Source organism: Paramisgurnus dabryanus, chromosome 2, assembly GCF_030506205.2.
Source record: "Paramisgurnus dabryanus chromosome 2, PD_genome_1.1, whole genome shotgun sequence".
NCBI lineage: Eukaryota > Metazoa > Chordata > Actinopteri > Cypriniformes > Cobitidae > Paramisgurnus > Paramisgurnus dabryanus.
The window spans coordinates 5,123,000-5,136,539 of NC_133338.1; the positions used below are offsets into that span (position 1 = coordinate 5,123,000).

A 13,540-nucleotide genomic window follows, 5' to 3' on the forward strand; every position below is an offset into this window, starting at 1 on the left:
TGGGTAGTGGTCCTGTAGTTCGAGTGAAAACTACAAAAAATTGCTTTACGGCAGACCTACAATCCAATCAGAGCCAGCTATGTTGCAGTATTTACGACAGTGCTAATAACAATTACGCGTCTAACCTGTAGGGGGAGCAAAGAGCAATAACTCTTTAGTGTTGCTTTAATGCAGAAAAATGTGCATGTCCCTTTAAATGAACTTTAATTTAGAGCAGCTAAGGAGCGCTAATACCAAAAAATACATTTCTCTGGCCAAAAATATGTAAAAATGTTTTAACCTGAGGACGGGGCTCGGGCACCAAGTTCAACCCCCCACAGAACTGCAAGGAGGAAGAAGGAGAGCAGTGAAGGAGGAGATGGGGAGGAGGAGGGATGCCGGAAGAATTACAGCTGGACACAGAGGCTGCCTTATATACAGGCCTGAATGTTTAGGGTCCTCCCGAACCTACGTTTAGAACTAGGCTACATAAAAAATATATTTTTACTGGCCAAATTATAAAATAATACATATATTTTTGCAGTTGAAAATACCGTATAATTTGAACCTTTTCAAACATGTTATCTTTACAGATTGTAACATACAACGTGAATATAAATGCTTTATAATATATCTTTTTAAAATATATTTCATAAATATATTGGTAAAAAATACTAAATATATTTCAGCACATATATTCTTTGGCCATTTTTTGTATATTTTGAAATAGCCTATATTTAAAATTATATTTGAAATTAAATTATATTTACTTTTGCCGTAACCTCTAAATGTTTTAAATCCAACATCCACCACAGCTTCACAGGGCTTATTGCTTAAAATAAATTGTCATTCCATATTTTTGGCAAGGTTTAATAAGAACAAACATACACAGCAACACAACTGTAATGACATGATTAATAATAAATCCATATTATTCGTCCACCAAGCAATGTAGTTCTTCAGAAACAATTCAACAAAGTGGTTGCCAAGCAACGCAGTGACGCAGTGGCGCAGTGATACTGATGAACGCGGCTCAATGACCGGAACTATATGCTTTATAAACAGAGGCACTTTTTGTGGTAGATCAGAAGATGGCAGCAGTCAGTCAGATTAGAAGATCTTAAAGCCTTTGAGAAGCGTCAGTGTGGGGGCTCTGCGTTTACTTTGAGCTCGTGATGATTTTACCGTCACCAGCTTGGCCGTGGCCGGGGCGGGCAGCTCTTTATAACAGGCGGTGAGGGGAGGTGCGGAGGACAGGCTGATGGCGGATTTATCTTCGCTGATGAAGAGCGGACCGATGCTCCTCTCCGTCTCCCGCCGTACCTCCCGTACGGCCTCGTGAAAGATGTGCTGAACTGACAGAAAATCCGAGCAGGCGGAAACTTCAAAGAACAGACAGCCGACACGCGACGCCAGGGACGCGCCGTCTGACTTGCTCACCTGTCTGAGAGAGATAGAAAACAATGTAGGCCTATTCAATACAAACACACGAGGCACAGTGTCATTTACTGGACTATATCGGTTATTGCCAATTACAAGAACGGTTTCAGGGTCTTATATCGTAAAAATTTCAATAAAAGACCAATAGAGTTATATACAGTGTTAATGAACTGTATCTAATAATAGAAATCTTGTCAAAATCAAATTATGCAGTCAAATGTTATCAAAATTGGAGTTTGTACTATTTTAATTTAAATAAATAAATTGATAGTCCTAATACATTATCTCATTTCCTATAATTAAACTATAATTAAGAAAAACCCAGGTAAATTTCACTCTACCACATATCCGGTAAACCTTGTAACTTTCTAATGATACATGCAAGGAAACCAAAAGGGTATTGTATACTAGTGCCAGCTACAGGAGTTAATAAAACAAAATAAGACAACTTTGAAAGCTCCAATAATAAGATTTCTTAGATGAGAAATAAGCTTCATACCTTTTCTTATTTTAAACTCTCTGGATTGCAAGCCTGTTTACTTACATCACAAGTGTGTTAGTGTAAGCGAAATGTGACCCTGGACCACAAAAACCAGTCATAATAGTTAATTTTGTTTATACATCGTATGAAAGCTGAATAAATAAGCTTTCCATTGATGTATGGTTTGTTAGGATAGGACGATATTTGGCCGAGATAACCATTTGGAATCTGAGGGTGCAAAAAAATCAACATGTTGAACTTTAAAATCCCCTTTAAAGTTGTCCAAATGAAATCTTTAGCAACACATATTACTAATGATAAATACATTTTTGATGTATTTACAATAGTAAATGCACAAAATATCTTCATGGAGCATGATCTTTACTTAAACAGGACATTTCACAAGACTTTTTTAAAAGATGTAAAATAAGTCTTTGGTGTCTCCAGAGTACATATATGATGTTTTAGCTTAAAATATCATATATTTATAGATTATAACATGTTAAAATTGGCCTTTTGTAGATGCAGGTAACTATCACTTTGTGGGTGTGTCCTTTAAAATGCAAATGAGCGGATGAAATGCAAACACTGATCGCCATGATGGTGGTTTGTTGGAAATTAAAACTCAATTGTGCTGTCGCTAAATGGCAGTGCCATGGTTGGATAGTGCAGATTTACAGGCAGTATTATTATAATAAGATCCCCTTTTGACATCACAAGGGGAGCCACATTTCAATTACCTATTTTTTCACATGCTTCCAGGGAATTATTAAGTAACTGTTTTGTTTTTTCACATTTGGTAGGTTAATAGCAGCAGTGGGGCCCCAATTATAGCACTTAAACATCAGATTTTCAGAAATGTTCAGATTTTAAGAAAAAGTCAGATTTTCATAATATGTCCCCTTTAATATCCTAATGATTTTTGGCATAAAATCAATCATTTTGACCCACACAATGTACTGTTGCCTATTTATACCTGTGCGACTTATGATTGGTTTTGTGCTCCAGGATCACAAATGATTTTAAACATAACATAGACTAACTTACTACACTCTCAGAAAAAGATACAAAAGCTGTACCCATTAAAAAGTACACTTTTAATCCTGTTGATGGATCCTAAATTGAATTAAACCCCAAATATTTTTTTAAATAGAATCAAAGCCTTGATATCAACACATATTTACTACTAAAATACAATACTGAAAAAAGTGGTCCCATGTTGTGATTGGGGCAGTTACCTTTTAAAAAGCTTTGCGGTACCTCTGAGGTACCATGAACTCTTTAGATGCAAAAGTGTACTTTTTAAAGAGGATTGCCTTTTAAAGGCCCCTCAAAAAAATGGGTATGAGCAGTCAAAGCTTCAGTTAAAAGCATTGTTGGCAAAGCACACGTAAATCTGCGGATATGTAAATGATTGAGTCCAGCTGTTATATTGTCATTTTAAATGTGATCCTGCATATACAGTACAATATCATATAGTGTGTTTGCACGATGAAAGTGAAATAAAAAGCAATAAACATTTCCTGGAGTTATCAGATCTTACTCAAATGTTTTAAAATCTTGAAAGGTTGAAAGCTAAATATTTAGCTAGTGTTGGGGATCATTGTTATAACATAGTTTATTACAGTTCTCCTGTTAAACAAACAAGACTAGAGTTTATGTAAATGCATAATTTCCTGCTATGCGTAGTTACTTCATTACTGTTTCGATTTTTCACTGACACTCACTCAGACAGGAATGTTGGCAGATTTACATAACGAGTCATAATGTATTCTAATAGGATGGATTTGATTTACCTGTATCTCTCCATGTCCAGTTTGTTGCCTATAAGAATGACAGGTGCCTCTGGCTGCAGGCCTTTTGTGTAAAGAGTCACAGTCTCGATATACTGTTGACAGACCTCAAAACTGTTTCGATTGTCAATGCTGTAGACAATGAAGAAGGCATTGGCCCAAGCTAAATACCGCTCACAGTTGACTGGTCCATCCTGATATGAATAAGACAGATGTGTTTAGTTGCCTTTTTTTCATAGTTTTCCATTTGACAGACACTCAGTAAAACCATGATGAGGGAACAAATCTGGGTAGAAACATCAAATGTGACCATGGACCACAAAACTCCTTAACTCTTTCACCGCCAGCGTTTTTAAAAAAAGTTGCCAGCCAGCGCCAGCGTTTTTCATGATTTTCACCAAAGTTTAATGCCTTCCAGAAAATGTTCTTCTTTAAATATATAAACATACAATATACCAAATGAAAGAACAGACCCTCTGCTTTCAAACAAAAAAAAACCGTTTCATCCTACCTTTAGTGGTTCTTTTGCAATCAGCTTTTGAATATGGGTAGGTTTTTGCAAAAACACCATATTTTGAGCAAAAAGCAGAAATAATTCCATTTTTATGACGGACTTTTCATAGAGATCCCATTCAGAGCGATCTTTAAAACAGACACGGACATGCAGCCGCTTGCCATAGGGCAATACTTCCGGTTTTAAAAAGTTGCGGAAGGGCGCCACCTGGTGGATAATAGCGGTATTGCGGAAAGACGGAATATCTCGTCATTGGCGGGGAAGCGTTTTCTCTTAATTGACGAGAAATCTCGTCAATGGCGGGGAAAGAGTTAAAGGATTACTTCACTTTTATTTAAAAAATCCTGATTATTTACTCACCCCCATGTCATCCATGATGTTTATGTCTTTCTTTGTTCAGTCGAGAAGAAATTATGTTTTTTTGAGGTAAACATTCCAGGATTTTTCTCCATATATTGGACTTTAATGAATCTCAACAGTTTCAAAGGGGTCTAAAAGATTCCAACCGAGGTATAAAGGGCTCGTTGTAGTTGTGCGTAGGTCCGATGGCGTAGGTTCCGCGTCGGTTTTATCTTTTATAATTTTGCGTCGCCGTCCGCGTCGACGTGCAAACACGCACGCAGAACGCTGGTAGGCAGTATCCACGTGTGTAACCACAGTAGCAGCGCGACCGTCAAAGAAGAAAGCTTTGTTTATACTCGCGCTTTGGTCTGCAACGCAAGCCTCCGCAGATCGCGCGCGCGTCTCACCAAACGGACGAGGCGTTTATAGTTGACGCGCTCACTGTTGCACTATTTTTTGAATCACCAGGAGGCGCGAGCAATAAAGTCAAAAACCAACACAAAGAAGAGAATAGAAGAAGTCGTCCGCTGGAACAACCCTGGTGCTTTTAACATCAGAGTTTGATATATAAATATGAGAACATGAATAAAACAACAATCTTTTAAATATGTCTTTATTAAACATGATCATTTCATTAACGTTTTTTACTAAACAAACAGTACAGATATCTTAAGGTTTGTATTTTATTCCTCGTCCAGTGGTTCATTCAATACAAATATAAGCCAAACATTCTGAATCATGTAAAAGAATTCGTGTTTTAAACTGCAAAGTTTCCATACTTTACTTACAGAGTGTCAGATAAATATATAAATTGTTTTGCTTGGATTGATCAAAGAGATACGTCACAGGCTTGCCTGCTCGGACAGAATCGCCTCGAGTTCGCGCGGAAAGTTACAAAATATGCCGTGCACAACTCCACGCGAAATGGGGTCTCGCGCACCCAACGCGCACGACCGGCCACTCCGCGTTGACGTCATTTTTGCCGCGCGCACCAACACGCCCGTGCGGACGCGGCGAGCATAAACATAGCTGAATAAGCTTGGCAAGTTAATTCACAAACGAAGAAGAAACAGCAACTTGTTGTGTATGTTTGAGAAGACCAGCAATGATGGAAGTAAATAAACAGCGAGTTTCAGTTAAATCACACCTCAACTTGGTCCGTCTTTGTTTTCATCGTTGCAAACGGAAATACCTATGACGCAGTTTTTTTACCTGACGGGAGGGGTTCTGGTAGACCAATCACAGCGCTTGCGGTCCGCGTAGAACTGACGGGCTGTTAAAAATTTTGCGAGGTGCACGTCAGGCTACGCAGAGCTACGCACAGGCTACAGATAGCTACGGCGTAGAACCTACGCACGACTATAAATCGGGCTTAAGGGTCTTATCTAGTGAAACGATCATCATTTTCGCCTATCTTCTCGTATTGCACTAGCCGTGTGTGACGTGCCAGCGCGACCTTATTTACGTAATCCATCGAAAAGTTACCCATTGTATATGTATAATGCACACTTACGGACCTTTTTAAACAATAAACTCACAGAAAGACATTAATTAGTGTCATTCCTCATACAACAACGTCAGAACGGTTCTCTTTCTCTACACTTATAAACACTGAAGCGGTAGTTTTGCATACGTCCTGCGTGACCATTCGACGTGATTACATGATACCCAAGGTCACACTGGCGCGTCACAAGGCTAGTGCAAGACGAGAAGTTGATGTTTTTTCTGGCAAAAATGACGATCGCTTCGCAAGATAAGACCCTTATGTCTCAGTTGGGATCATTTAGAGCCCTTTGAAGCTGCATTGAAACTGTAAACTGTTGAGGTCTACTATATGGTGAAAAATCCTGGGATGTTTTCTTCATAAAACTTAATTTCTTCTCGGCTGAACAAAGAAAGACATAAACATTATGGAAGACATGCAGGGGGTGAGTAAATTATCAGATGTTTTATAAAAGTGGATTTGCACAGGTATATTTGTAGCAATAGCCAGCAATACATCAAAATGATCACTTTTATGCCAAAAATCATTAGGATATGAAGTAAAGATCATGTTTCATGAAGATAATTGTAAATTTCCTAACATAAATATATCAAAAATGTATTTATCATCAGTAATATGTGTTTACTAAGGACTTCATTTGTACAACTTTTAAGGCGATTTTCTCAATATTTGGATTTTTTGCACCCTCCAATTCCAGATATTCTAATAGTTTTATCTCAGCCGAATATTGTCCAAACAAAAGCTTATTTATTCAGCTTTCAGATGATGTATACATCTCAATAAAAAGGATCCTTCTGATATCACGTGGTCTAGGGTCACAAATGTCAAATTCAAGTTCATTACCTGATCAGCAGTGTCCATCACTTTGACTAAAACTGGCTGTTGGTCGACCATTTCTTCAGAAGAATAGGTATCTTCTGGAAACAAAACATAAAAAGCTTGGACTGAGAAACACATCAGACCACACACATGATCTTATTAGGTTTCTTGTTTAGTCTTAAAACTAAAGATGCTTCACGATGCCATAAAAAAAGTTTTGGCTGAATGTTATTCTATGGCATCGCTGTGAAGAACCGTTCAATCCTCTTTATTTTTAATAGTGTACAGTATGTCTCATAAATAAATAAAAACTCCATGTTTATCATTCACACTATAGTAAAATACAATAATATATATTCACCATGAAATATGTTTGTTAAAACATCTCTCAACGCTGAGAGACTCACCAAGATTTGGGTCATATTCACTGATGAATCTCTTTGTGAGGAATTTCACAGTGAGAGCTGTGGGGAAAGAAAAACTTCCTTTAAATCCAAATTTAGTGTACAATTACATAAGCCATCCCAATGGGATACCAGGAAATCATTTGCTTTATAAAAATAATCTTGTGGAAATGTTTCACTTATAAAGTCAATATGCGATGCATAAAATCGTACCTGACTTTCCAGTTCCCATAGCTCCCAAAATGACGATGTTACATTCTGAAGGCTCGTGCTCAGGGACCGTTACAATGTTACAAGTCCTCGCTTTCCCAAACATTAGAGACATTTTGAAGCGTGAAAGATCAAAAGATTGAGATGTGTGCCGAAGCCGATCTGAATCGTACAGTCCATCAGAGTCCACGTGCGCTTTGATCTTCACTTCATACCTGGGTGACGTCTGATCTCTGCCCAGAGCTCGATGTAAAACAGCTGAATATTACTGCAATATGAAAGACATTTCCAAAATCACAGCCGATTCAGATAAACTTTAAAAACTGTTGTCTTCTCCTCTGTAGAGTTATATTCCTCAGACTTTAGTAGGGGTGTACAGCTGGAGATGATGTTGTGAGAGGGGGGCTGAATGCGGAGATGTTGGGATAGTTTTGGTTTGGTGGGTTGGAGCACATAATGGACCATCTAAGCCCCGCCTCCCATGAACAGAAATAACCCTTGTTTCTACTGCAATGCCTGTTGCTTTCACTGTACAGTTAAATGTATTGTGGTAATGGCATTAAACAATTCATACATAATTTAACTACTGTATAGACATAAGCACATACTTATACAGGAGTGGCCAAAAAGAATGTCTAGGAGGAGATTTGTACAATATTTGATTTTAAGCCTCTTCAGGTTAAAATGAAGAGTTTGGTTCTAAAATGCAATAAATCCATTATGACAAATTTTGGTAAAAACGTGTTTTTATACCAAGAAAGTGACAAGATGAAAACCACTATTTTCTGTTACAAACATTCACATAGCATCTTTAGGTTATAATAACATTAAAAATTCAAATCCATTATTTGATTTTCAAAGATTTATTTGTTATTACGTTTTTTTTTTAAATGCTATAAATCTATTGAATCGATATATAAATGTGCATTTATCTTTGCCATGTTATATTCATTTAGTTGACTAGTGGTATACACTGATTAAAAAATAAACATTAATGACTGCTGTCATCCTTGGGACGTCGTCGCTGAAATTTTTTCACAGTGATCGGCTGTAAAATGTTTTGGTCCTGCTCGATTTTCATTGGCTTCGCGTAAAATAATTGAAAGTTTTTCAGAAGATCCCCTGAGTTCAGTGTGTTAAGGGCTCGTAATAGTCGTGCGTAGGTCCTACGGCGTAGCCGCGATGGCGTAGGTTCCGCGTCGGTTTTCATTTATACTTTTGCGTCGTCCTCCGCGTCGACGTGCAAACACACCCGCAAACCGCTGGTAGGCAGTATCTACGCGTGTAACCACAGTAGCAGCGCGACCGTCAGAGAAGAACAAGCTTGGCAAGTTAACCCACAAACGAAGAAGAAATAGCAACTTGTTGTGTATAATTTGAGAAGACCAGCAATGATGGAAGTAAATAAACAACTTTTGTTGCAGTTTGAGTTAAATCACTCCTCAACTTGGCTCATCTTTGTTTTCACAGTCACAAACAGAAATACCTATGATGCAGTTTTATTTACCTGACGGGAGGGGTTCTGGTGGACCAATCACAGCGCTTGCGGTCCGCGTAGATCTGACGCAGAGCTACGCACAGGCTACGGAAAGCCTACGCCGAATCTACCCACGACTATAAATCGCCCTTTAGCATGACAGAAGCTTGATGCTGTCGGGAGAACAAGCAACAACACCAGAATTTTTCCATCTTCCGAGTGCCTCTCGCATAAATTATTAGATGTTGATGGCTTACGTTTCTTTTCTGCCACAGAAAACCACCACAGGTTTATCAGTGCCATCAAAGTATTATTTTGTTTTTGTTTGTTTGTTGATCACAAAGTACTGTATTCAACGCACCACCATTGTTGTTTACAATTCGTGGAGTGGTGCGCTGTGATTTGTTGAGCGGATTTATTGCAGTGTGCAGCAAAGGAGGACTGGAGTTTATTGCGTTTTGGTAAAAAAGGGAGAAAAGATGACAGAATAACACGGCGGATATTAGATTTTGAGTAAAATTAAGAATTAACTTTTTAATACTGACCTGATACAATAATGATCTTGGCAGTAACTCATTTAAAAAAAAAGTTGTTTATCGCATTTTGGAACCAAATGCTTCAAATATAGGTATATGGTACAATATGGACAAAACACCAAACATTCAAGACACTACTGGCAAAATTATTTTCATTTAAGGTGTATTTAAGTTTTTTCGAACATTAAAAAATGTAAAAGTATACAAAGACTACAATTATATCTGTTTTTAATATTTACTTTTGTGGTAATACAGATGTCCTGCGCTTTGTCTTTATAAACTTTGCACACATGTGTAATTTTTTTACTTAAAGGTGCAGTGTGTAAATTTTAGGCATCTAGTGGTGAGGTTACGAATTGCAACCAACGGCTCAGCCCACTGCTCACCCCTCACTTTTGAAACACACAGAGAAGCTATGGTAGCCGCCACTGGACAAACATACCAGTGCACAAACACTTTGTCCGTTAAGAGCTTCTGAAGAAACATGGCGGCACAAAATGGCGACTTCCATGTAAGGGGACCCTCGGTGTAAGTAGATAAAAACGTCTCATTCTAAGGTAAAAAAAACACATAACAGTTCATTATGAAAGGTCTTTATACACCCCTGATAATATAGTTTTGTATATTATTTAGCATTTCCGTCAAGACATCCTTATTAAAATTACACACTGCACCTTTAAATTCTTTTCAGTACTGAGCTATAGTGTTTATACTGTAAATGCAATTTTTTTTATGCATATTTAATCAAATATTTGAAAAAAGCGAAGATGTTAATTTGGACAGTTTCATCCAAAGTTGGATAACACTTTTGGCTTATGCAGTTTTCTGGCAACACTTTACAATAAGGTTTCATTTGTTTAACATTAGTTACGCTGTTAAACATTTCTGTACTGGCTGTTTGCCAGTAACTTACTGTAGATATTAATTGATGTTATTTTACTATTATTTACTTTTAATTAACACTAAACATTAACAAGTCTTTATCTCTACAGAATAAAACTATAAAATAACAGCCTCATGCAAAGCATTTTGGGAACCAGAAGTCCTCGTCAACCTTTTTGTGTTTTTCTTTCAGATTTCTATTCCCAGAATGTTTTGCAAGAGGCTGTTATTTTAGTTTTATTCTGTAAAGATAAAGACTTGTTAATGTTTAATGTTCATTTAACTTTGAACAAACTGTTGCAGTAAATATCATAAATTTAAATCTACAGTAAGTTACTGGCAAACAGCTGCATAACTACAGCATTTTTTTTACAGTGAGCGTATTTCATTTGTAGTCATAAGGAAACCATTGAATTGACTACCCAAGTTAATCTGCCACATTTTGAAATACATCCCCAAGGGTGCCAAAAGGCAACTTGACAATGACATTAGGAACAGTTTGTACTTTATTATATAAAGATAAGCAACAATAACTCTTTTCAATGAAGTTCAAGTCTCATTTTGAATGGCCTTGTGGAAAAGTTTGGAATGTTGACCCACATCAAAAAGTGACCCTTACAGGCATACCATTGTTACAATTCTGGGTCCTTCACCTGTTCACCAAAGGGAGAAGATAACATTTTCTGCCTTCTTTCAATGCCTGCCAAGAACAAAGGGTAATAAATAACTAGAAGGACTGCTGCCCTCTAGGGTGATGGCTATCCGCCATATAGGTCTCCCCGATACGCCAAGGCATTATGCTGCCAAGCTTTTCACTTCTATGTATAGCCCCTTCTATTCTTGCAGTTGTTAGGAGTAATACAAACTGTGGACTGATACAAACACTCAGTCAAGTACGTCTGACATAAAGAGATATCACGGATAACCAGCGGTGCTGTGAATCTCATCCAAAACATGTTTGATTATGCATACGTGGAAATTTCTCTGGAATTCTGCTCAACTTGATGGAGTCGAACAGCTGTGCTGACTTAAAGGTCACCACAGGGAAGGCGATTTGCCAGCCGACGGGTTTCGTTAAAGTAAGATTCGGTGAAAGTGTTTTTACGGTGGACAAAGGCCTCCTGGAGCAGCACTGCGAATACTTTCGAGCTCTTTTCCGTTCTGGGATGAAGGAATGTCTGCAAGATGAGATTTGTCTTCAGGCACCAAGTGCCTGTGGCTTCCTGGTCACCCTCCAGGTGTTACACGGAGAGAGACCCATCCTGAACAGAGACGAAATTGTCGAAGCCATCCAGTGTGCTGCTTTCCTTCAGGTCCAAGCTCTAACCGAGCATCTCATAAACATCATAAATTCCGACAACTGCCTTCTCATGTATCACACGTCAGCTATTTTCGGGTTATTTAAGCTCTTCGAAAGCGCTGCTTTGTTTATCCGAGACATGTATGGAGACCTCAAAGAAGATGTGAAGTGCTTGCCAAAGGATTTGATCGAACACATCGAGGCTCTTATTCCCAGTACATATGTGACTGTCGGTGCACACTCGCCGACCATCAAACTGCTGCAGGACTTCATGAGGACCGTTTGTTACCTGGATGAAGATGAGAAAGATTGGAAGGTTCTTACCCATTTGCCCCTCAACGCCAGCACCACCATGGCAGGTGTCGCAGTCTTAGACAATAAGCTCTATATCGTTGGAGGGGTCTATGATGTCTCCAACAAAGTTGTGGACTCTGGGTTCTGCTATGATGCTTCCACAGACACTTGGAGCACATTTTCTAGCCCACAACAACTTCGCTACAACTGCACTTTGGTCGGCCACGAGGGCCACCTCTATATCATTGGTGGAGAATACGACAAGACCATAATGTCCTCTGTGGAAAAATACAATGTCTCCACGGACACTTGGACCTTTGCCGCCCATCTACCGAGACCTGCAGCCGCTGTCACTTGCACCAAAACTATGAGCAGACTCTTCATCTGCCTCTGGAGACCTAAGGATGCTACGGAGATTTACGAGTACGTCGGGAACAAAGACAAGTGGGAGTTAACCACGACACTTGTAAGGCATCAAAGTTATGGCCATTGGATGGTGGCCCACAGAGACAATTTGTATGTTATGAGAAATGGACCATCTGATGATTTCTTGAGATGCATGATAGACTGTTACAATCTGACCACAGGTCAGTGGACGGCCATGCCCGGGCAGTACGAGAACAGTAAAGGTGCCTTGTTTACTGCAGTAGTGCGAGGTGACTCTGTTTTTACGGTGAACCGTAGAGCGACTGTGGAGTATGCCATCGAGGACAAATGGAGGACAAAAAAAGAATTGACAGGGTTTCCAAGAATTGGCTCCATGTGGACTTTCCTCTTGAGACTGCCAAAGAAAAGCAGCGAATCTTTGGAAAAGAAAGATAGTGGACCTGAGATCTACAGTCTCCCTTCAAACTCCCTACAATGTCAAGACTGAGTGGCGATACCTTTTTTTTAAATAATAGAATTCTAGGAATTTGTTGATACCGAGCTGTCTGATCTGACATAAGTCAAAGGCTTATTATTGTCAAATTCAGTTAACAGTGAAATGGGACAGGGAATGTGGGAATTGGAAAGTGAAATAATGGAAAGTGATGTGACTGGTTTTAGACGTGTGATTTTTATTTATAAATAATTGCATTCAAATCTTTCGTCTTATTTCACTCTAAAAACATGCTGGGTTGTTTCATCCATGGTTGGGTAAATTTAACTTGACTGTTGGGTTGGCCATATTTTATTATTTCTTCATACCAGAGGGCTGTTGAAGGCTTCAATCTCATATGCTGACAAACATTCTAGGGGGTGCATTATTTTTCAAAAAAATGCCATGGCGGTCAGAACCATTATATGTGGGTTGGACAAGACCCCCCCCCCCAGGTTTTTAAGACCAATGATATTGGACCCACTCTGTTTTCTCTAATTAAGTGCATTTGTTGGTTCACTTGTCAGAGCGCCAACAGTCAAATCTATTTCCACTAGAGCAGTGTTTCCCAATCCTGGTCCTCGAGGCCCCCCTCCCAGAAAGTTTTAGATGTCTCCTTATTTACAACACCTGATTTAACTCATCAGCTTGTTAGGGAGACATGTTTACCATTTTGGAAGGAGGCTGATAAGCTAAATCAGGTGTT

The 13,540-nt window shown here is 38.7% G+C and overlaps 2 protein-coding genes across 3 annotated transcripts; one reads left to right on the forward strand and one right to left on the reverse strand.

Annotated features, from left to right (window-relative positions):
- Nucleotides 1-833: 833 nt before the first annotated feature.
- Nucleotides 834-7,981, reverse strand: rasl12 (RAS-like, family 12). 2 transcript variants are annotated; one of them, XM_065294456.2, is made up of 5 exons: nucleotides 7,490-7,981; nucleotides 7,234-7,336; nucleotides 6,897-6,970; nucleotides 3,697-3,887; nucleotides 834-1,423 (listed from the first exon to the last, which is right to left on the reverse strand). In XM_065294456.2, exons 2-5 carry the CDS (start codon nucleotides 7,292-7,294, stop codon nucleotides 1,090-1,092), a joined length of 660 nt encoding a protein of 219 aa, XP_065150528.1. In that variant the 5' UTR covers nucleotides 7,295-7,336; nucleotides 7,490-7,981; the 3' UTR covers nucleotides 834-1,089. The 2 variants fall into 2 exon arrangements, with proteins under 2 accessions (XP_065150528.1, XP_065150527.1); XM_065294455.2 differs by having other exon boundaries at nucleotides 7,280-7,336; nucleotides 7,490-7,977.
- Nucleotides 7,982-10,811: 2,830 nt separating this feature from the next.
- Nucleotides 10,812-13,521, forward strand: kbtbd13a (kelch repeat and BTB domain containing 13a). The gene has a single exon (XM_065294230.2). The coding sequence runs from the start codon at nucleotides 11,386-11,388 to the stop codon at nucleotides 12,847-12,849; it is 1,464 nt and encodes a 487-aa protein (XP_065150302.1). The 5' UTR covers nucleotides 10,812-11,385; the 3' UTR covers nucleotides 12,850-13,521.
- The last annotated feature ends 19 nt before the right edge of the window (nucleotides 13,522-13,540 follow it).

Excerpts from the sequence above, each read along its gene's own strand:
- kbtbd13a (XM_065294230.2), top strand. The coding sequence starts at position 11,386 with ATGGAGTCGAACAGCTGTGCTGACTTAAAGGTCACCACAGGGAAGGCG.
- rasl12 (XM_065294455.2), bottom strand. The coding sequence starts at position 7,601 with ATGTCTCTAATGTTTGGGAAAGCGAGGACTTGTAACATTGTAACGGTC. Across the intron at positions 3,888-6,896 it reads TGATGGACACTGCTGATCAG|GATGGACCAGTCAACTGTGA; the intron begins GTAATGAACTTG and ends TATTCATATCAG. Across the intron at positions 1,424-3,696 it reads CTGGACATGGAGAGATACAG|ACAGGTGAGCAAGTCAGACG; the intron begins GTAAATCAAATC and ends TATCTCTCTCAG.